At 40.1% G+C, this 22,871-nt stretch overlaps 1 protein-coding gene across 2 annotated transcripts; it reads right to left on the bottom strand.

Moving 5' to 3' along the window:
* Positions 1-14,629: 14,629 nt before the first annotated feature.
* Positions 14,630-22,823, bottom strand: qrsl1 (glutaminyl-tRNA amidotransferase subunit QRSL1). 2 transcript variants are annotated; one of them, XM_047346017.1, is made up of 11 exons: positions 22,627-22,823; positions 21,368-21,527; positions 21,190-21,288; positions 21,017-21,113; positions 20,749-20,910; positions 20,498-20,673; positions 19,442-19,554; positions 18,587-18,779; positions 18,362-18,479; positions 18,029-18,234; positions 14,630-15,392 (listed from the first exon to the last, which is right to left on the bottom strand). In XM_047346017.1, the coding sequence occupies exons 1-11, from the start codon at positions 22,789-22,791 to the stop codon at positions 15,175-15,177; spliced, it is 1,707 nt and encodes a 568-aa protein (XP_047201973.1). In that variant the 5' UTR covers positions 22,792-22,823; the 3' UTR covers positions 14,630-15,174. The 2 variants fall into 2 exon arrangements, with proteins under 2 accessions (XP_047201973.1, XP_047201972.1); XM_047346016.1 differs by having other exon boundaries at positions 22,543-22,690.
* Positions 22,824-22,871: the final 48 nt, after the last annotated feature.

Below are 22,871 nucleotides of genomic sequence, written 5' to 3'. Positions count from 1 at the left end.
CTCAAACAAGGTTCCCTTTGGAGGAGAAACAAGCCCGCAGCATCACCAATCCTCCACTACTTAACAACTGGCATGAAGTGCTTTTATACACTAAGCTTTATGACAGGCCTCCCCAAAGCTTAATCTCATCCTCATCAGACCAAACCACACAGTTCCAGTTAAAGTCCTAGTAAGCAAACATCCAACATTTATGATTGTAATATGAGTACAGAAAAAAAAAAAACTTTTCCATGGCATGTCTCCCAAGTAACTTGTTGACATATAGTGTCTAATGGTTTTTTAGGTAGACTTGGTGACCCCAAGATGACATTCTGTATTGTTGTTCTCTGACTCTGATCTATGCAGGACTGCACTCAGAGACAACTGCATACCAGAGACACACAGTAGAGTGCAGGTGCATTACAGCACAAAGTTTTTACATAAGTGATAACAAGTCCTCGCACCCATCCAACAGTCCCTCCTTTTATCACAAGTAAAAACATTTAATATAAAAACGAATAAGAAAAATACTCTGTATGAGCAGAAACCCACGGACGGTAAACAGATTATATTTTGTGGGAAATACTCATACGGCCCCGCCGCCCTCGGCGACCATTAAAAGTTAAATGTTGATTAATACTTGAAAACATAAAAATAAAAGAATTAAAAAATCTGCCCTGTTTATGTCATTATTGTACTTTTTCTCATTTCACTTAAGCAACAACTTCTTTCGATTTTCTGCTGTAAGGTCATTTTATGAAATACAATGTATGAGTACATTCAGGCTTTTGATGTGATTTATTTACAACATGTCATCATAATCGTCCCCTTCATTTTCGTGCATTTCTACCTGGTTCAGTGTTGCATATGCCACCGTGACTGACTGAGTTACTATTCTTTGTACCATGCATTTGCAACACGGGATAATAAATATTGACAGGAGACACAGAAGGCCCATGCATGCTATTACTGCAACTAGGAGAACCTTAAACAGATTTATCCATCCCCCTGTGAGCATCCAATCTAACCAAGAAGAGGTAGGATCTGGGTGGTCATGTGCCATGACATTTTGCAGATTCCGTAGGTTGTTTAATGCTCCCGTTATGTTTGCAGAGTGTATATTATCTGGGATATATGTGCAACAGGTGTTATTCAATAGAACACAAACGCCCCCCGTTGATGCTGTTAGAATATCCAAAGCCATGCGGTTCTGAATTATCATGGCTCGCATAGCGCTCATTTCTGTGTTTTGACCCTCTTCTACTATTATGGAGTTATTTAGAAACAATCCAAATCGATAACTTAAAGTTTCCACGCGCAGCATTAATTTGCCCACACCTAACCAGGGTAAGAGAGATAATAATGTTTTATCCTCTTTAGGCCAAAGTTTAAATTCATCTGGGACATTTATTCCCCAAATGGGGTCATGTGGTTTAACATCTATTTCCCTTTTTGATCTCCTATGTGGTATAACTATAGTCTGCTTACTAAGTACCACAGTGTGATCTGATGTGAAAACTGGGGCACATACACCATACCAGCTGGGTGGAAGTACATAATAAGCGTTATTATCACATAACCATGCCACCCCTTCTATCCAGTATGTGCCGTTTTGCATGAAGGTTGTAATCTGAAATGTTGTTTTACAATTTGTACTTGTACCCAAGTAGGTAGAGTTGTTCCCTTTGTTTTTGTTGTAACACTGGGCATGCTGCCTTATGTCCTTTAAATAAGCATTGAAAGGGGAGACTTTTTCTCCTTCTGTAATATTGAAAGCTTTCCAGAAATCGGGACAGGTACAATTATGAGGGTTGCACGTATAATTTAAACTCTGGTTTGCTGCTGGAAACTGACCTGGTAAAATAAATTGATTGCGACGTGCATATCCTAGTGCTCCAAAGGAGGAGGCGCAATTTGCCTGTGAATCATTCATAGCTTTGACATATATGGTGGGGCCTTGGGAGTGCACGGGCATTATGGAACACACATAACAATAAGTTTTATTTAGAGTTTTAGCTGTATCGAACACATAACAGTACCAGTAGTTTTGCAGAAATGGGTGTGTGTTATGTCCTTCCGTCAGTGGTCGGAGATGGGTCCCGTCTGAAGTCCATCTCTTCTGGTTTGGTATCACCTCCTGTGGATCCTGCTTTAGACAGAGAAAGAGTCCTGCTACCAGAATTAAGCTCAGGCTTATCAGTCCTGTCCACATGTTACAGAGAGCCATTTTATAATTGGGCGCAGATCAGCTGTTTTCTTCACCGCTTTGAGACGCTGGGCCCTATGGGTCCTCCAACTCCTTTGAACCCTTCCTTCTGCTACCCCGTCGGTTGATCTGGCTCCTGTAACGGCAAAACTGGCTTACAGTGGCTTTTATGGATCCAGGAAGGCCTCTCTGCTATTTTCAGAGCTGTGGGCGTTGTCAGGAGTACTTGAAACGGCCCTTTCCACCGAGGAGTGCTCCAATCCTTCCTGTGGAGTTAATCAGGACCAGGTCTCCAGGCCTCAGGTCATTCTGTGGGATAGGAGCAGAGATTATCGGCAGACCACTGGACATTTGTGTTTCTTTTGTTTGCAACATTTTATTCATCCACTCAGCTAATGAAGTTTCCTGTTGTGCTTTCTCTATTTCATTCATGTCAGAGGGCAGAGAAAACGGTCTGCCATGTACTATTTCTTTGAGAATACAAATTTATATCAGCGACTTGGTGTCACGTGATCTCAGGCTCAGAACACAGTGGGTGGAGCCATACAATGATGTACAGTAGGTGGCAAATGGAGTAAGACCAGTTTGATTTGGAGTTATTCTCATCCATAATTTAACCAGGAATAGGCTTTCGGGCCATGGCCTTCCTGTTTCTTCCATTGTTTTCCTTAATCTTTAACTGAAACCCTAATGCTTTAGAACTTAGTTCTATCACATTATTTACAAAATGAGTCCCATTATCTGACCTTATAATCTGTGGGATACCATATGTGGGGAAGAAATGTGTCACTAGGTTCATCTATTACAACTAGGCAATATTTCTTCCCCTGTGTTTGCAACAAATTAGTGTAGCATTAATGCTTTACCAGATGTGACATATTCCCCCCTTGACACGTGGGTCTTCCCAATGTGTCACTGTAGCCGCTGTGTTGTATAAAGGTTTTGGGAGGATTGGTTTATCTTCTATCTGATAGATGTCATCTTTTCTCTGTGCTCCTCTCTTTAGCCAGGCCTTTATTTCTGTCTTGGTTGCTGACTGTTGGGCGTCTTTCAGCACGTCTGTGTCTATAAATAGCAGATCTGACATTTTCTCTTTAATAGGTTGAAATGAGTTAGTTCTGTCCCTGATGATGTTTTAAAACCTCTATTTTGCTAAATCTTAGCATGGTGATGTACTGATCCGAACATGTATTGGCTGTCCGTGTATATAGTAAGTATTTGTCCCTCATGTAATTCGCATGCTCTTACGACAGCATATAATTCTGCTGTTTGGGCTGAGCATGTATTGGGTAGAGATTTAGCTTCTATTATCCTATCGATGGTTGTTACTGCATATCCAACTCTATTCTTTCCATATTTATCTTTAGATGCTGAGCCATCTACAAACACCGTTTGTGAGTTTGATAATGGTGTTTGGGAAATATCTTGTCTAGGTTTTGTATCTTCTTCTACCTTTGTTTTACAGGAATGTGGTTTTCCATCTTCTGCAGTAGGTATTAGAGTACTTGGATTTAAGGGGCACATCTTTTTAGAGTTATGTTTGGCTGTGATAATAATAGCGATGTCAGTGTGATATGTCTTGCATGTAGCGTCAGGTGCTTCTCTTAATATTCCTGACTTCAACATATCTTGTATTACTGGCTTAGTACCTTCTTCAGCTTCTGGCTTTAAGGGGTATTGGCGGACTAATAGCCTTTTTTCAGATATTAGTTTTAACCTTGTATGGTGGGAACCCCTTTATTAGCCCTACATCTGTCAATGATTAGGACCACAGTTCAGGTGGGACAGCAGCTAGGGCAGAATGCATGTTGCTCTCTTTGCTCTCAGCTAAGCCCTGTATTTGTCCCTCTGCCTCATCTAAATGTGTCCTTGGATGGACTTTGACTGTCCACCCTAGAGTGAGCTTCCAGATTTCTGTATTAGGATCCACTTTCGACAGTGTCAGTGCTGTTCCTGCAGAGGTTTAAAGCCTCTGTTTTTCCAAATTCTTATTATTCTTTTTTATCATATTTTATAAAGTAAGTCCTTATTACATTTAAAAATGAGATTACCACTGTTGGTAGTTGCTATTATTTTGAATAATGCTTGGTTTAGTTCATATTAAAAATAAAAAATAAAAACTCACTCACTGATGAACACAAAAAATGAAGGGCATATTATATCTTATAATCTTAGTTTATCTTACCCAGTTTTATAGATACACCATACAGTTTCAGTCGGCTTTGTATTTAGTTCAAGTAACTAAAGTTTGTTTCAATTAACTCAAGTTTTCTCTATTTCAGTCCAGTTCAGTAATTCTGTTAAGGTTCATTTCATCTTGTGTTAAGTTTGAGTCTAATTCAATCATTTTGAACCTGACTGGACAAAGTCTAAACATCTGTTAAAATCTTTTTGTTTTACCATAGAGAACTGACCTAATATTATTATGGTAATGTTGAGGACTCAAATTTTTACATAACATGAAACAGACATTTATTTCACAAAAACAGAAAGTCAAATACAGACATTTGGCCACATGAAAGTTTAAATACCCTGTTTGTAAAAGAATTGTGAAAAATTGAAGACGGGTCTATGAACTTTCTTATGGTTATCAGTATTTTCAATACAGGTAGAACCTTTGCCATCTTTATATGATTTTTCGGAAAAGATTCTGGAAACCTTATTAAGATATAAATTTGTCAATGATCATCAGAACATCAGACCTTTATTAGCGCTTTTAAAGTCCCTCAAAGATGCCTTACAATGAAATCAGTCATTCCCATTCACACACATTCACACACTACTTACTTATTTCTCTGTCAGAGTAATTTTATTTGCAAACATTTGAACATAATTTGACTTCTATTATTCTTAAAATGCACATCGTTTCCTCAAAACCCCTTTTGTTTCCACTAGGTCTGTTTTGAACGCTTCAATTCTTTTTTTTTTATTCACCAAGAATCAATAAGGTGGTCTTAGTGGGGTCCACCATAAAGGTATTGTCTGTTGGGTGTCATGTTATCATTGTCAGGTCAGTGAGGTTCATAGGTCAGTCAGAACCTTGGTCATTTGGTCTGTAAAACTTCCACCTATAAGAGAAAAATTGATTGTTAATGAATGAGCTGCATTTCCTAGGAACACTGTCTTCCTCCTGGATGAGCATCACCTGTTGAAAAACTTTCATCATTGTTTGTTTCACATATTCAATCAGATCTTTATATTATATCAGTAGGGGAAGTTGTTAGTATCTCATGTAGACTGGCATATACTGTTGCATTTGGAGAGGATCTCAGATTAAATAAACTTAGTTAGAGCTTCAATCCAGGTTCATTTTGTGTCTGCAGACTTTAGCCAATTTTTCTTTTTTTATACATAAAGAGCAAGATTCAAAACATTTTCAAAAGGTAGATTGTGGCAGAATGTAGACAAAACTGCTTATTGATTGACAAAATAACATTCGAGCACACAATCACCATATTAAAGGCTCTACTTCTAGAGAATCAGTAAACTTCTGGGGTCCGGTTTTGGCCCGCGGACCTTGAGTTTGACACATGCAGGGCAGTTACAATCTTCATCTCTCAGCAGAGACCGGCTTCTGCCTTTTGTGCAGACGTTTTTGTCAGGTTTAACCAACCTAACAATATTTATAACAACACAAAAAGAAAAGAGAGACAAAGTATTAGTTCCTTTTACTCGCTTTGCGAGGAGAGACAGTCAAGATTTGCTCAGTTACAGATCCCGCACCGCTCTGAAGCCTATCCGACCGCTTCCTCTTTTTATTGTCTTTCGGGGGTCCCTAGTTTACAAAAACATTGTTCTCTAAAGGATGGGGGAAAACAACAACTGCATCGTAAACAGGTTATAAACAGCTTTATACATTAACAACACATTTCCACAGTCCCCTTCAACTGGTAGGGTCAGCTGTGACTTTTTGTCGAGTGCAATCAGCCTTCATCTTTATGACCTCCTCAACTGGACTGCTTCCTTCTCTGCTAGTTCAGCTCCATTTATGATCTTTGCCTGCAGACAAACTCACACATCCTTTCTCACACATACATCATGAAAGGTTATATAATCAAATAGTTAAGTTAAAGAATAGGAGGAAATATAAGATAAATCTATATTCAATTATTCCAACAGTTTTATATTTTTTTTTTCAGGCAGCTGCATCTCTTTATCAAGGTCGTTTCACAGAGCTGAAATTTAACTTCTCTCAAAGAGGAAAAATCAAGAATGCACACAATCTGAGCCAAATATGGAATTATTTCCCTGTAAAATGAATCTTTTGCATTTTGTCATGATATTGTTGGTAGTATAACACCATAGAATGATTTTTAAAGCACCTGTTTCTCACTAATGCTAAACTGGGATGGGTGGCGGTCCGCTCCCTTTATTTGTTTTCAGTTAAGCTGAAAGTTTTTGTTGTTTTTTTTTATTTTCCTGCGCTTTTCTTAAGGCCTCAGTATTATGGCTATGTCAGTTAAAGGCTGCTCTTGTTGTTTTGTTTTTTTTAATTCATCTTTTTGTTTTAATCTGTTTATCAACTGTGTGCACTCAGGGACTGAAAGGTCCCCTTTGAAATTATAATCTGGCAAGGTTTTTTATTGTCTCTTGAATCTTTTGAATGCATAATCTCCAGTTTAAGATCCCCGTGTAGTTTTAGGATTTCAGTGATAATTAAGTTACCTGAAAATCCGTATTTTTATGCCATCGTGTACATATTTCTGTTAAATCAGAACTTTTTCTCTGTCCCTTCCCCATTGTTCTTTGTTATTTTTCTCTTTTTAGTTTTCATTATTTCTAATTTTAGATCCCCTTGTAATTTTAAGACATCCTTTGTATCTAATTTGCCCAAAAACCCATGTTATTTATTCCACCTACGGCAGATCATGCCTGCTTCTTCCACATAATTCTCCATAAATTTTACATCTCCCTCCAAATTATTTTTTCTGTTTACTTTGTTTTTTCCCCATTATGTTTTGTGTTAGTTTAATTATAGTATGAATGTCCCAGATCAAAGGTCACTGGCATGAGACTTATGGAGAGGACATTAACACGGCCTTCTACTGCGACTAATTCGCAGCGGTGTTAATTTTCTGGAATGAAATCCGACCTTAATCTCCAAAGTCACCAGTACTTAGTTTTAATCTGGGCAAAAGAAAACACAGGACCAGCAGAATGCTGCTGATTCTGTTAAAATGCTTAGTCCTCCATATACACACACAACAGTCACACAGTTAGTTTCAGGTACCTTGTAATTGTTTGTAAGTTAACTTGGTGTTATTTTATGAGCTCAATTTACTCCGTTCTTTTTACTTTTATAGCGCTTATTCTATTCCCTCGCAGGGGAATAACCCTTAGTCGTTTTATTTGGCCCCCTTCTTGGCGGGGCCCTACCTTAATTTGTCACCATTCCTTTCACGGTGGAATAAAACCTTCCCAATGCAGTGTCCTTACCCGGTGACACACTACCAAATGACGTTTAAGTACTTTTCTTCTTTTATTTATATAGCGCTTACTCTTATCTCATGTACTGTATTTTAAAGCTATCTCACCTCGGAGTTGACTTCTAGGTGACTCTGTCGGACCTCCAGAGTCACCCGGCGTCGAGCAAGACGATAACCCACCGGCCAGATGCGAATGTCACACACCGGGACTTTCAGCCACCAGGCCTAGGTGCGGCTGTGCGGCAGCGCTTAACTCGACGTCAGGCTGTTCCCGGAGATCCGTCAGTCACTGCAAAGAAAAACAAGATCAGTTTAGTTCTTATAATCTCCGGCTCGAAGGACCAAATTATGTTAGGTATTATTTAGTCAACTCAGAGGTAAGAACGATACAGAGTCAGTTTTACTTGTGACATGGGTAGCCCACTTTGCAGTGCAACTACAAAGTTTTGACACCCTATCTCTTTATTTATATGCACAGTTCAACAGACAGTTCAGACAGGGTATATGTGTGTGTGGCTGGTAGGAGGCTGGTTCTCATGGGAAATAGATAATGGTGATTTCACACACAGGAGGGAGGACTGCACTCAGAGACAACTGCATACCAGAGATACACAGTAGAGTGCAGGTGCATTACAGCACAAAGTTTTTACATGTGTGATAACAAGTCCTCGCACCCATCCAACACTCTCCCAACCCGATTCAGTTTGCTAAACAGCACACCTGCGTGCATGGTCTTAAAATATGGGTTGCTTAGCCACATGCTTGCTCTTGTGCTGTTCCTCACTAAGTCAAGTTTTGTTTCTGCTTTGTTTGGTTTAGGATTCCTGCTTTTGACTTGCCTTGCAGCTCCTTTAGTTTTATGTTAGATAAATTAAGTTTTGCATCATTGGCCCACTGATTTCCCTTTGTACTATTTATATACTATGTTTCATTCATATTTCATTGAGATGGATGGATTTTAAATAGTTTGGAAGGGGCTCGGATTGATGGGCAATAACAGCTGTTATTCTACATTCATTGCTGATGTCTTTCCTTCTTGGCATTATGTTGCACACCTGTATGTTTAATGCCAGCAAACTAAAAAAAGAAACTCTGCTATTATAGAGCTGGTTACATTTAATGATAACCAGTTACACCTAAACCCCAGTATCTGGCTATTATTACCCTCATTATTCGGAATGAAGTTGTAAACTTTGTAAATTTTTACAAACTGTTTCTGGACTGTGAATATTTATAGTTTTAATTTTTTTCTTTTTCTAGTAAATATGATCAGATAATCTATTTACCCAACTTTAGCACCTGATGAAGACAACATATATTTATGTACTTTACTGTACATTCGAGTTAAAAAATGAACTACTAATAATTTAGACTTAAATAATTTCTGAGAAAAACTCAGTCAGATCTGGGAGTGTTGTATTGAGCACAAACTTCACAAAAATCCCCTGGGGCTTAAGAGGATGCGCAGATGCAAACAGGATGCACCTTACCACAACCTGGGGTGCCACACAGACGGTGACTTCTTTCCCCACAGTTTGAACACCAATATTGATTTGACAAATAGTACAAAACAGTAGAAACAAGGGCTGCACGGTGGCGCAGTTGGTAGCACTGTTGCCTTGCAGCAAGAAGGTCCTGGGTTCGATTCCTGGCCAGGGGTCTTTCTGCATGGAGTTTGCATGTTCTCCCCGTGCATGTGTGGGTTCTCACTGGGTACTCCAGCTTCCTCCCACAGTCCAAAGACATGCCTGTTAGGTTAATTGGTCTTTCTAAATTGCCCTTAGGTGTATGAATGAGAGTTTGCATGGTTGTTTGTGTGTTGCCCTGTAATGGACTGGCGACCTGTCCAGGGTGTACCCTGCCTCTCGCCCATAGACTGCTGGATATAGGCACCAGCTCCCCCGTGACCCACTATGGAATAAGCGGTAGAAAATGACTGACTGACTGACAGTAGAAACAAAAAGTACAAAAGTTACTCTCTCCTTGCACATATTTATTCACTTGTTGTTAAAGAGAAATCAGTTTGATCATGAACAAGGGAACTAGTATTGCACAATATGGACTCTGTCATTAACAAAATTAAGCCCACACGATGCTTGTTCTTTAAAGTGAAACAAAGACTCTATTTTAAATGTAATTTAGCCTTTGAAGGTTCAACAATCAGGGAAGTAACACATTATGTACATGTCAGCACTAAAGTGAGTCTTTAGATTTGAATAGTAAGTAGCTGAAGTAGCCATTGATGCGTCTCTTTCCTTTAACATCATTACCATACCTTCCTTAAAACACACCATGTCTCCGGTGCAGTGGAAAATTAATTAGCATCAATAAATCAATGCATCAATTACTGGAACTTATTTGGCAAAAAGTAGTTTTAGCAGTAGTTCTACAACTCTCATGTAGAAAATAAGCCTAACATGATCCATGTTAGCAGGCAGAGGTAGAATCGCGTTTCATTTGATGAATGTGTAGTCTATTTTCACATTTTGTCACATTATGACCACAACCTTTAACGGTTTCTTCTGAGAGTTTTTGTGCTAGACTTACACAAAGTAGTGCATCATTGTGAATGGAAGGAAAATGATACATAGCTTACTAAAACCAAACTTTGAAAAGCAGATTCAGCCTTGCTTAGCCAGTACTTTGTAGAATCATCTTTAGATGCAGTTACAAGTTTAAATCTTTAGGGGTATGTCTCTACCAGTTTTCACATTTGCAGACTGAACATTTTACCCATTCATCTCTGCAAAATAGGTTAACCTCAGCGTGAAGGGACTGCAAACTTTTGTAAACAGCAATTTTCAAGTAGTAACAAATTCTCAGTGAGATTTTGCTGTCTGAACTTTGACTGGGACATTCTAACACATGAATCTGCTTTGATCTAACCTGTGACTCTTACACTGTGGTTCAAGAAATGGTGTCAATCAATTGCAACGTGAATGCCATAAAATTGAATGTAATGAAGCACATGACAGTGAAACAGGAACAGGTGGTTTTGGTGACTTATATTGTTTTTTATTTTCCTTTGTAAATGAAACATGGATCTGGGAATGACTTAACATAACTATATTGCACGTTAGAATGAAGCTGGCATAACTCTGGCTAGATATTTCAACCACTCTTGTTGGCAGGACTGATTTATATTGGTCGCTTTCCTGCAATGGACCCAGCTTATAGGCATTGACTAGAAAAATTCAATAAGGCTAGAGCTGGATTACCGTCTAGAGCTTGCTGTAAGTCTGCCTTATCAATTCCAAAACCAGTTTTGATGTGTGTTTGGCTTGTTGGAACAATAAATGATCCTAAATGATCCTTTTATTTTCTTCAAATCAAGTATTTAATTCATTTTTCGACTGCTCTGTAAAGGGATACAACGAAGTTGAAAATGACATCATACTCACATTTAGATAGAACTAAAAAGGTAAAAAAAACAATTTACATGTCAAGCAGATTCTCACACAGATAAGGCAAACACTGGTCTGGTCACGAGAGATACATGGAAAATGGTCACAATGGAATTGTTTTTCTATTGAAACCTTCATTATGAATATGCAAACCTCTCTTCGGTAGCACAAAACATCAGTGATCAGCTTATCTAAAGCTCCAGGAATCATTTACCTAGGTCTCCATGCATGGGAAAGCCTTCATGCAGTTCTTGTTTATGTACGAGGTGGAAAAAACGAGCAAGTATCTTACAATGTAATATAAATCTGCTTGTGTGTTTAGGGGTATGGACAAGAGCCCAGTATAACACAACTAGCACCAATGCACACATATGAATAATGTCAGTTCAGAATCTGCAGCTAGGAAACATGTATCTTAGGGACAGTAGGTAGAAACCAATAGAAAGCCCACACAGCCACAGTGAGAACATTTTGCATGTCGTTTTTGCATTGTCACGTCACAACCACAAATTTCAATGCTTTTCTTTTAAATGTACCTGACAAAGAAGCACAAAGCAGCAGATAATTGTGAATTGTATTCCTAAATAAAATCATGTGCAACCAATTGCCTTCACAAGGTGTCCACCTGTGTGCAATTAAATCTTAGTATAACTACAGCTAACAGATGTTTGTTAGGTAACAGTAGTGAACAAACAGCATCAGAAAGATGTAAGTATGGTTAGGGTATAAAATAACATCTCACTAAGCATAATAATCTAAACAATGAAGTATGTCACATCAGATAGCCTACCAAACCATGTGAGTAAACGTAAACTGACAGACCGCCAACTATTTTGGAGAGGAAACCAAGAGGACCTTGGTAATTCTGGAGGAGCGGCAGAGACCCACAGTTCAGGTGGAATCATCTGGTGACTGGACAACTATTAGTCGTGCGCTCCACAGATCTAAACTTTATGTGGTAAAAGAAAATTGGTGTTGAAGAAAGCCATAAGAAACTAATTTCTATTATGTCATAAACCATGCAGGTGATAGAGCAAACAGGTGGAAGAAAGCACTACATGGCCTACATGAAAAATGTTACGTGTGGAGGAAAAATTACATCGAACATCCCCATGAACATACCATCTGCTATGATGAAACACGGTGGTGGCAGCATTATACTGTGGGGATGCTTTTCATAAGAAGGGACAGTAAATTGGTCTGACCCGGGTGGAGATAAATACAGGGCAATGCTGGTAGAAAAATCCGGTAGAGACTGCCGAAGAGACTGAAGCAGAGCTTCCACCCAGACAAAGACACCACATACACCCAGAGATACAATAGAATAGTTTAGATAAATAAAATGTTCATTTGTCAGAATGGCCTAGTTAAAGTCCAGACCTAAATCCAACTAAGCAACTGAGACAAGAATTGAAAATTCTCTTCCTTCATACAGTGTGTACTCATACTTTTAAAATGTTTCTTTGCAACAAGGACCTTTGAAAACAATGCATTATTTTGGTTCTACCTCACAATTATAAAAAAATCCTAAAACATACAGTAAGATTTGGGTGGCAAAATGTGAAAACCCTTAAGGGGTATTAATCTTTTTGCCAAACACTTTTTAACTTTTTAACCACCAGGTAAAAAGAAGTATGTAAAGTGATCACCCTTCATTCTTCTGTCCAATCAGCTTCCCTTAGCTTTCGAGATCCTAAATATATTGTTGTCCCTTCTGCCTCCAAATACACCATTATGGTGCTGTACAAATGTCAACCTCAAGGCCTTGAAACTAATAGTCAATAACAATAAGTTCAGTAGAGTGCCCAGAAAATGTACTCAAGTAAGAATAAAAAAGTATTTGGTAAATACTTACAGCTGCTCAAAAAAATAAAGGGAACATTTAAACAACACAATATAACTCCAAGTAAATCAAACTTCTGTGAAATCAAACTGTCCACTTAGGAACCAACACTGATTGACAATAAATTTCACATGTTGTTGTTCAAATGGAAAAGACAACAGGGGGAAATCTTTAGCGATTAGCAAGACACTCAATAAAGGAGTGGTTCTGCAGGTGGGACCACAGACCACTTCTCAGTATCTATGCTTTCTGGCTTATGTTTGGTCACTTTTGAACGTTGGTGGTGCTTTCACACTCGTGGTAGCATGAGACGGACTCTACAACCCACACAAGTGGCTCAGGTAGTGCAGCTCATCCAGGATGGCACATCAATGCGAGCTGTGGCAGGAAGGTTTGCTGTGTCTGTCAGCGTAGTGTCCAGAGCCTGGAGGCGCTACCAGGAGACAGACCAGTACACCAGAAGACGTGGAGAAGGCCGTAGGAGGTCAACAACCCAGCAGCAGGACCGCTACCTCCACCTTTGTGCAAGGAGGAACAGGAGGAGCACTGCCAGAGCCCTGCAAAATGACTTCCAGCAGGCCACAAATGTGCATGTGTCTGTACAAACGGTTAGAAACCAACTCCATGAGGATGGTATGAGGGCCCGACGTCCACAAATGGGGGTTGTGTTCACAGCCCAACACCGTGCAGGACGCTTGGCATTTGCCAGAGAACACCAGGATTGGCAAATTCACCACTGGCGCCCTGTGCTCTTCACAGATGAAAGCAGGTTCACACTGAGCACATGTGACAGACGTGACAGTCTGGAGACACCGTGGAGAGCGATCTGCTGCCTGCAACATCCTTCAGCATGACCTGTTTGGCAGTGGGTCAGGAATGGTGTGGGGTGGCATTTCTTTGGAGGGCTGCATGGCCCTCCATGTGCTCGCCAGAGGTAGCCTGACTGCCATTAGGTACCGAGATGAGATCCTCAGACCCCTTGTGAGACCATATACTGGTGCGGTTGGCCCTGGGTTCCTCCTAATGCAGGACAATGCTAGACCTCATGTGGCTGGAGTGTGTCAGCAGTTCCTGCAAGATGAAGACATTGAAGCTATGGACTGGCCCGCCTGTTCCCCAGACCTGAATCTGATTGAGCACATCTGGGACATCATGTCTCGCTCCATCTATAATACTGTCTAAAAACTGGGCCTTTACACCTACTGCATCCAACTGCTGTGGGTGTATAAAGGTTAAAAAGCATTAAATTTGCTTTGCAAAAGGGTTTAATTGAAATAAATATCCATTTTAAATCCTGGATTGTTGCTAACATTTAAACATAAAGATTAAGTGAAATTTGCATTCAAATGTATGAGAAAGACGTTGGCAAAGGCAAACTGTGGTTGAGACCTACATGTTATGACAGAAAGACTGCGAGACTTCTGCTTTGTGCTGAATTTGGTAAGAACACAGTCAGCATCCTTACGTATTTGACTAACTTTGTACATGGCTTTTTGCAAACTGTCAAACTCACGACATGTTATTTCCTTCCTAAAAAAAACCCCCAGTGTGTTCAGGAAATGTGTATTAAACCTTTGCATTTACTGGTTTAAAAAAGAGATTGGGTAGGATTTGGATTTCCTCAAAAAAAACAAAAGCTAAATCCAAAGTCTAAATGTTTCTCTCTGGTATCTTTCTATGTAAAATAACTTCCTGCTTCCCAGGAAGTAGGAAGTTATTTTTTACAGAGAATATTTGAGAAAACTACAAATAAAACAAACATGTGTTAAAATTCAGTTTCTACCTTGATGTTTTAATAATCAGACACATGATTCAAGACTAAATTGTGGCTCAAAAATGAACCAACTATGTAAGGATAAACTGCAGATAAGGAAAATCTAAGCATTTGGGCTTAAAAGTTATGTTTTCTATGTGTGATGTACCGAAGGTAAACATCATAGCTTGTTTAATGGCTCTGTACAACAATTTCATAAAACAAACAGACCACGCATAAAGGGAATAGAAATTGAGTTTCTCATAATGGATTTCATTATCAACCACAGAAAAAAAGAGCTCTAAAGACAGACGGTATAGAAGAGCTTTGGCACTGCAGCTATGAGCCAGTTTAATAAGAATGGCAGACCATTACGTTAAGTAATAGGATGTGATGCAACATCCCATTTGAATCACGTTTTTTAAACAGTTTTTGACATTTATTACATATACGTTATCACTGTAAAGCATCTGTAATTTGTGATCCATGGACTCCACATAGAACTTCCTATAAGGACATATGATTAGCAGTAGTTATAGTCTCAATAGTATCCAAAGCATTCCTCAAGCAGCTGAAGTCTGCTCCCTTTTGGTCACTCCTGCATCATTACTGCTCTCCTGCGAGTTATCGCAGTCACTGATGGATGGGAAGCCAACCCTCTGCTCGATCCACTGAGCGACACACAGCAGCTTCCTGTCTTCCAGGGCAGGGCCGATAAGCTGTAAGCCAATGGGAAGACCCCGTCGTGATAAGGCAGTTGGCACAGAGACAGCAGGAAGACCTGTATTAAGGTAATTTGAAGACAGAAAAAAATGGAGAATAGGATCGTGTCCCATTTAATTTTTTTTATGATAAAAAGCTTCCAGTAAGAAGTGTGTGTGGGTCCACTGTACCTAAAATGCCTGGCAAACATATTCACATCCCTTAAACTTCTCAACATTCTTTCACATTACAACCACAAAGCAGCACACAGTTGTAAAGAGGTAGAAAAATTAAAAATGGTTTCCACATTTTCTTACAAATAAAAAGCTAAAAGGTTTGTCTGCATTTGTATTCAGCCCCAAGTGGAACCATCTTTTGCTGCAATGACAAATGTCCTCTTCAGCTTCGCACACTTAGAGACTGAAATTTATGCCTATTCTTCTTTGTAAAATAGCTAGAGGTAAGTCAGGTTGGACAGAAAGCATCGGTAAACATCAACTTTCAAGTCTTGCCAATGATTATCAGTTGGACTTTGACCACTGGCCCACTGTATTCATGATGTAAATCACTGTTTTGTAGCTCTGTGTACAGGTCCTTCTCAAAATATTAGCATATTGTGATAAAGTTCATTATTTTCCATAATGTCATGATGAAAATTTAACATTCATATATTTTAGATTCATCGCACACTAACTGAAATATTTCAGGTCTTTTATTGTCTTAATATGGATGATTTTGGCATACAGCTCATGAAAACCCAAAATTCCTATCTCACAAAATTAGCATATCATTAAAAGGGTCTCTAAACGAGCTATGAACCTAATCATCTGAATCAACGAGTTAACTCTAAACACCTGCAAAAGATTCCTGGGGCCTTTAAAACTCCCAGCCTGGTTCATCACTCAAAACCCCAATCATGGGTAAGACTGCCGACCTGACTGCTGTCCAGAAGGCCACTATTGACACACTCAAGCAAGAGGGTAAGACACAGAAAGAAATTTCTGAACGAATAGGCTGTTCCCAGAGTGCTGTATCAAGGCACCTCAGTGGGAAGTCTGTGGGAAGGAAAAAGTGTGGCAGAAAAAGCTGCACAATGAGAAGAGGTGACCGGACTCTGAGGAAGATTGTGTAGAAGGGCCGATTCCAGACCTTGGGGGACCTGCGGAAGCAGTGGACTGAGTCTGGAGTAGAAACATCCAGAGCCACCGTGCACAGGCGTGTGCAGGAAATGGGCTACAGGTGCCGCATTCCCCAGGTCAAGCCACTTTTGAACCAGAAACAGCGGCAGAAGCACCTGACCTGGGCTACAGAGAAGCAGCACTGGACTGTTGCTCAGTGGTCCAAAGTACTTTTTTCGGATGAAAGCAAATTCTGCATGTCATTTGGAAATCAAGGTGCCAGAGTCTGGAGGAAGACTGGGGAGAAGGAAATGCCAAAATGCCAGAAGTCCAGTGTCAAGTACCCACAGTCAGTGATGGTCTGGGGTGCCGTGTCAGCTGCTGGTGTTGGTCCACTGTGTTTTATCAAGGGCAGGGTCAATGCAGCTAGCTATCAGGAGATTTTGGAGCACTTCATGCTTCCATCTGCTGAAAAGCTTTATGGAGATGAAGATTTCATTTTTCAGCACGACCTGGCACCTGCTCACAGTGCCAAAACCACTGGTAAATGGTTTACTGACCATGGTATCACTGTGCTCAATTGGCCTGCCAACTCTCCTGACCTGAACCCCATAGAGAATCTGTGGGATATTGTGAAGAGAACGTTGAGAGACTCAAGACCCAACACTCTGGATGAGCTAATGGCCGCTATCGAAGCATCCTGGGCCTCCATAAGACCTCAGCAGTGCCACAGGCTGATTGCCTCCATGCCACGCCGCATTGAAGCAGTCATTTCTGCAAAAGGATTCCCGACCAAGTATTGAGTGCATAACTGTACATGATTATTTGAAGGTTGACGTTTTTTGCATTAAAAACACTTTTCTTTTATTGGTCGGATGAAATATGCTAATTTTGTGAGATAGGAATTTTGGGTTTTCATGAGCTGTATGCCAAAATCATCCGTATTAAGACAATAAAAGACCTGAAATATTTCAGTTAGTGTGCAATGAATCTAAAATATATGAATGTTAAATTTTCATCATGACATTATGGAAAATAATGAACTTTATCACAATATGCTAATATTTTGAGAAGGACCTGTATGTTTAGGGTTGTTGTCCTGCTGAAAGCTGAACCTCTGCTCCAGACTCAACCCCTTTGCAGCCTCTTAAGAGGTTTTCTTCCAGGACTGTCTTGTATTTAGATTTGACCATCGTCCCAGCAACTTGGACTAGTTTCCATGTCCCTGCTAAGAAAAAGTATGCACACAGCATGATACTGCCACCACGTTTCACTGTGGGATGGCGGGTTTGTGATGTGCATTGTTTGTTGTCTGACACAGAAAACAAACAATTTCAAAACATTTCATTTTAATTTAGTTTGACCAAAGTACCTTCTTCCCTATGTTTGATGTGTCCCTACAAAGCTTATAGCGAACAAGAAATAGGACATCTTAGGGCTTTCTTTCAACAATGGCATACTTCTAGGAAGGCTTTACTTTTGTAGATTTGCTCTTGTGCCATACTACTTCTTAATATATAAGGTCCTAAGTCCTCCCACACTTCCTGCACACACTGCCAGGCCTTTGTTTTTGATTGGGGCAGGTTTGACTCCGTACCTGCCATGTTTGCAGGTTGGGTGAAGACATCTTCCTGTGCGCTGCGTGTGCGGTTGTCTTCCTGTGTGAAGTCATGGTAACGGGCAGCATCAGTCAGAGTGGTGGGAGTCAGCAGCACGTCGACTCCTGAGTCGAAAACCTGGCGGAAATCATCTGCAATCAGCCGACGGCACTTTTGAGCTTTCACAAAGTAGTGCTGGTAGTTTCTGGAAGGTGTGACAAGTCCATGGTTATTTTGTGGAAATAAAGTACTGCCAGAAGACACCGGAAGTATCTGAGGCTGGTTGTGGAGTCTGATAAAAACTGAAAATTGAGAACAGTTTGAGGTCTTACTGTTTAAGCAGGAAGTAGTTTCCGGAAAGAATCCTCCCTCTGACTACATCGTTGAAGCCCTCGTGTCGGGTTGCAGCATACATCACCTCAGTGGAGCTCTCCATCTCACTTCGGTGGCCTGGTAGAGGAGTAAAACACCAAACCTTTAAGACCATCACATGATATGCCTGCAGAATTTGGGTGTGACCTTCCATCACATTTAATTCAACACAGCTCAGTTTGTACCGTATTCCAGCCCATCAAATCGGGCCATGTTTGATGCCACCTCGGCGTGGCAAAGGACGTGGTAGCAGACGATGGAGTACTGGGTGTGTGGGAGGGAAACCTGCTCCACCCGGGCTCCTGCTCTCTCAAACAAGTCTGCAACACGACTCCACTGAGCCAGGGTCTCATCAGACAGGCCGGGGGCATGGTACTCCTGAAAGATGATGCAAGACACCAACCAAAGTCAAGGTTCCTACAATTGTTCCTTACACATTTTTGCCATCTAAACCTTTTCCTGACTCAGGTTTTCAGAGATCTTCTTTGTTTTTAGGAATGTATAAAAGTGTGGACAAACAAACGGATGAATGCATATACACACAGTCGAATGAAAGAACAGTTGGAATTTGGAGGCAAGAATGAAATACTGTTAGGACTGCTACGACAAGGAATAAAATTGAATAGTGATTTACTCTGCTCTTTATTGCTCATAAAAACATTGTGAAATGTTTATGTGGAAAGGTTGGGTTGATTTAATAAACAATAAACTAATAATAAGCAGTTCTTTCCAGTTATTATCAAAATTTAATTTGCAGTCCAGTTATAGTGTTTTTTTCTCCAACTTATCCAAATGCTGTTGAGTGGATTTTTTTCTAATTGTAAATTCTGACCTCAGAATTTAAACAAAATGCACCATGACTGTTTATATATATTTGGCTCGCCAAGATTGTCTAGCTTCCAACTCGTACGAGCAGTTCTGCTCCATAAGATAAGATTAGGTCTGTGGTGGTAATAAGTATGTAAAAGCCTCATACCCTGTGAAGCTGAGGTAGATAAAAGCCTCAGTATTTAATTGAGGAAATCGATACATTAACTCACCTTAGGGATGCCAACACGGATGCTCCTGACATCAATGTCTTCATGAAGCTCTGTTAGTGTTGATGGAGCAGGAACTGTGGTTGAGTCACTAACATCAATGCCTTGGAGGACACCTGTTTGACATGTAAACACAGTTTCAGGTCACACCTGCTCTATTCTATTCCTGCGATTAAAATAGTAAGAAACATTTCAGTTTTTCATTGTTCCTTATTAATGTCACTATCACACCATTCTGTTTCTTAATCTGCAACTAATCGTAACTTTGAATTTTGCATTGTTTACACTGATGCTGTTGCTTGTTCGCATTGTAGCTATGCTAATATTATGTGTGTGTATTCTGTTGTTCAGCATCACAAAATATTGCTCTAAAAATCACAATGACACTAAAATACCTGGGTAATTTGGATTTTCTTCTGATACTGAGGCGACCATGAGAATCATTGTACTCGTGAATATTTTAGCAAAACTGGTAATCACATGATTTTAAGGACTTTATGTAAAATGGAAGTTAAGAAAAACACAATACCAAGATGGAAGTTTCAAGTTCAACCACTAGTTTTTTGGTTTTTTTTACCTGCAGGAGAACTAAAATGCCAATGATTGAGATCTACCACCGTTTAACCTATGACATTTTTTAACTCCAGTAAAAAACCTTAATTAGAAGTTAACAGTATGTTACCCTGCAAAAAGTCATCACGATCTCACTGTATGCAACATTGTGATTGCAAAGGACTCCTTGAATGGAAATTTGGTTAGGCTTAGCTCACAGAAGGTGGTAGAAAGTGGGTGAAGATGAAACAATGATGTTTTGTAACACTCCTGTGCAGTCACATGTTTGAACTAATTATTGTAATAATTTTTTAAGCACCTGTGTTTTTGTCATGTCAGAAAAGCCTTGGTGAAAATATTTCTGAACCACATGCAACAATTACTGTGGGTTATTAGCTATAAGCTGTTTTCAGATAATTCAAATCACAGTTCTACAAAGTGGCTGCAAGGTTATTGCAATTTCAGAAATTGTCATCATCCTAAAAACAAAAAAAAAATGTGTGTCACCTAGGACAATAGCTGCATCATTGACGCTGCGCGTAATAATCCCAGGGACATCCATGGAATTGACCAATGGAATGAGGCCATGCCTCGACACAAGGCCGTAAGTGGGCTTCAGGGCGACAACGCCACACAGCGCTCCGGGATTACGGGTTGAACCGCCTGTATCTGAGCCCAATGCCCTGCCAAAAGATTTGGAAACATCAATGTATATCTTTGAGTTTTGCTTCTTTGTTAGTGTAAACGTTCAACCTCACAGGTAGCTTGTGAGCGAGGCGACAGCTGCGGCGCTTCCCCCTGAACTTCCTCCGGCAACGACCCATTCGGTGTCGGGAGCTGCCCCCGTTTGTGTTTTGTACGAAGCTGCGTAGCTCCACGGGTTTCTGACTGGACCAAACGCTCCGTCTGTACTGCCTGCACTGAGAGGAGAACAAACACACCAATGCTAATTCGGTATAAAACAAAACCACAGATTTCTAAAATCTCATTTACTAACAGAATTAGATTTGAGAGTAATTAACCTACCCCATCGCAAACTCATCCATGTTAGTCTTCCCCATCAGAACGGCCCCTTGGTCAAGAAGTTTTTGTACAACTGTAGCATTGTACGGTGGAGTGTAGCCTGTAAAAACAGTGATCTTTTTATCATACCTGGCCTGATTCTGAGTATATTTATAAGGAAACATGTATCCTCTCACCTTCCAGCATCTTGGAGGCACATGTTGTCCTGATATTTTTTGTGCAGAAATTGTCCTTGACTGCAAAGGGGATCCCATCCAGGGGACCTTTCGGGACGCCTAGAAAAAAACACGTTCAAGCATCAACACCTGTGATTCCACTGAGACCAGACTGAGATAAAAACGCCTATACCCACACCTTGACGCAGCCTCGCTTCAGACTGTTGAGCCTGTTTCAGAGACAGCTCCTCTATAACGGTGATGTAAGCGTTCAGGCGCTGAGTCTTCTTTATGCGATTCAAGCACTTCCTACAGAGTTCCGTTGGGGAGATTCTTCCCTCCTTGAACGCCACAGACACCTCAAGGACAATCATAACACACTACTTAAAGAAGCAAATTCCACAAGGAAACATTTATACTTTATACTGTGAAGTTATGTTTATTGGACTTTCTTGTATATGTACAATAGAAACAAGATAAATCTGAGTGACTATTACAGTAGGTATGGACCTGTTGACTTCATCAAAATTTTCCAAAGGTTTTAAAAAGTTTTGCTTGAGATGTTACCCCTCCCCCAATCCATTGCTGCAAACTGCTAGTCAGCTGCCTGAAAAAAAAAAAGACCTCTGTGCTTCTCTCTTAGTTACAGAAAAGCCTAATTTAACTACTTGGGAACGTTTCTGGTGTCATACAACCCTGACAGTCATGGTGTTGAAACTAAAGCAGCTTAACTCCACACCACTGTTTCATAAACTATAAAAAAGAAAGAAATTCGATCATGTTTTACATGTCAAGAGCCCACGCCTGGAGTTCCATGTTCTCCATCATAGTTGTTAATTCTCAGCGTTTCCATTCATTGTTTTTGCACATAAAGACTGAACGGTGCCCAATGACTGTGGGTGCAAACCATCACACCTTCACCACTATGCTTGATAGAAGCTGGGAGGTGTTTAAGTTGATGTTCTGTGTTTGGATTTCTTTAAACATGATGCTGTGCATTATAGCCAGACATCTTTATTTCTGTCTCATCTGTCCAAAGCACTCCAGGGGTCTTGTAGCTCACTTTGATGCAACTTTATAAACCCTAGTCTTGCTGCACAATTCTTTCTGGAAAGAAAATAGTTTCTGCACTCTTTATTATTTAACGACTTTCATGTTTTAATATTCTTAAATCCATTTAAAGTAAGAAGACGAGGCTGTATTCCTTTGCATAGTCTGTCTTACAGTTTGCTAACGTAATATTGACAAGTTATTTCGTTGTCTTAGATGGAGATCGCGTTTGTTTAAGACAAAAAAATATATATCCTGCAGACCATGACATGAATAAATGTCTATTTAAATAAATCACGTTTATGAACGACCAGCCACACTAACCTCTTTCAAAGTCAGGCCGAGCATAGTTGCTGCTTTTCTCCGGTCACCCTTCAAATTAACATCAACATTAGCACAGCAGGTTACCTGTGAGCCGCCATGTTTTCGTCTCCGGTCAACGTCTAACAGCGCTGTCTGTGATTGGCCGGCTGCTGAAGAAACAGCGCTCTGATTGGTGGAGGCGTTGGTCGTTCCGGTATGAGAAGGAACATTACTAAAGAATAGGAAGTTGCTTTGAAATGCTTCAAACATTTGGACTGCACGTTTTTCTGCATATGAAATATTAGGCGTGTTTTATGTTAACATAGAATATATTCGATAAGAGTAGTTTA

The sequence above is a fragment of the Girardinichthys multiradiatus genome, chromosome 19 (assembly GCF_021462225.1).
Source record: "Girardinichthys multiradiatus isolate DD_20200921_A chromosome 19, DD_fGirMul_XY1, whole genome shotgun sequence".
NCBI classification, from domain to species: Eukaryota; Metazoa; Chordata; class Actinopteri; order Cyprinodontiformes; family Goodeidae; genus Girardinichthys; species Girardinichthys multiradiatus.
The sequence above is the reverse complement of the archived record's forward strand: the minus strand, read 5'-3'. Positions and strand labels throughout refer to the sequence as shown.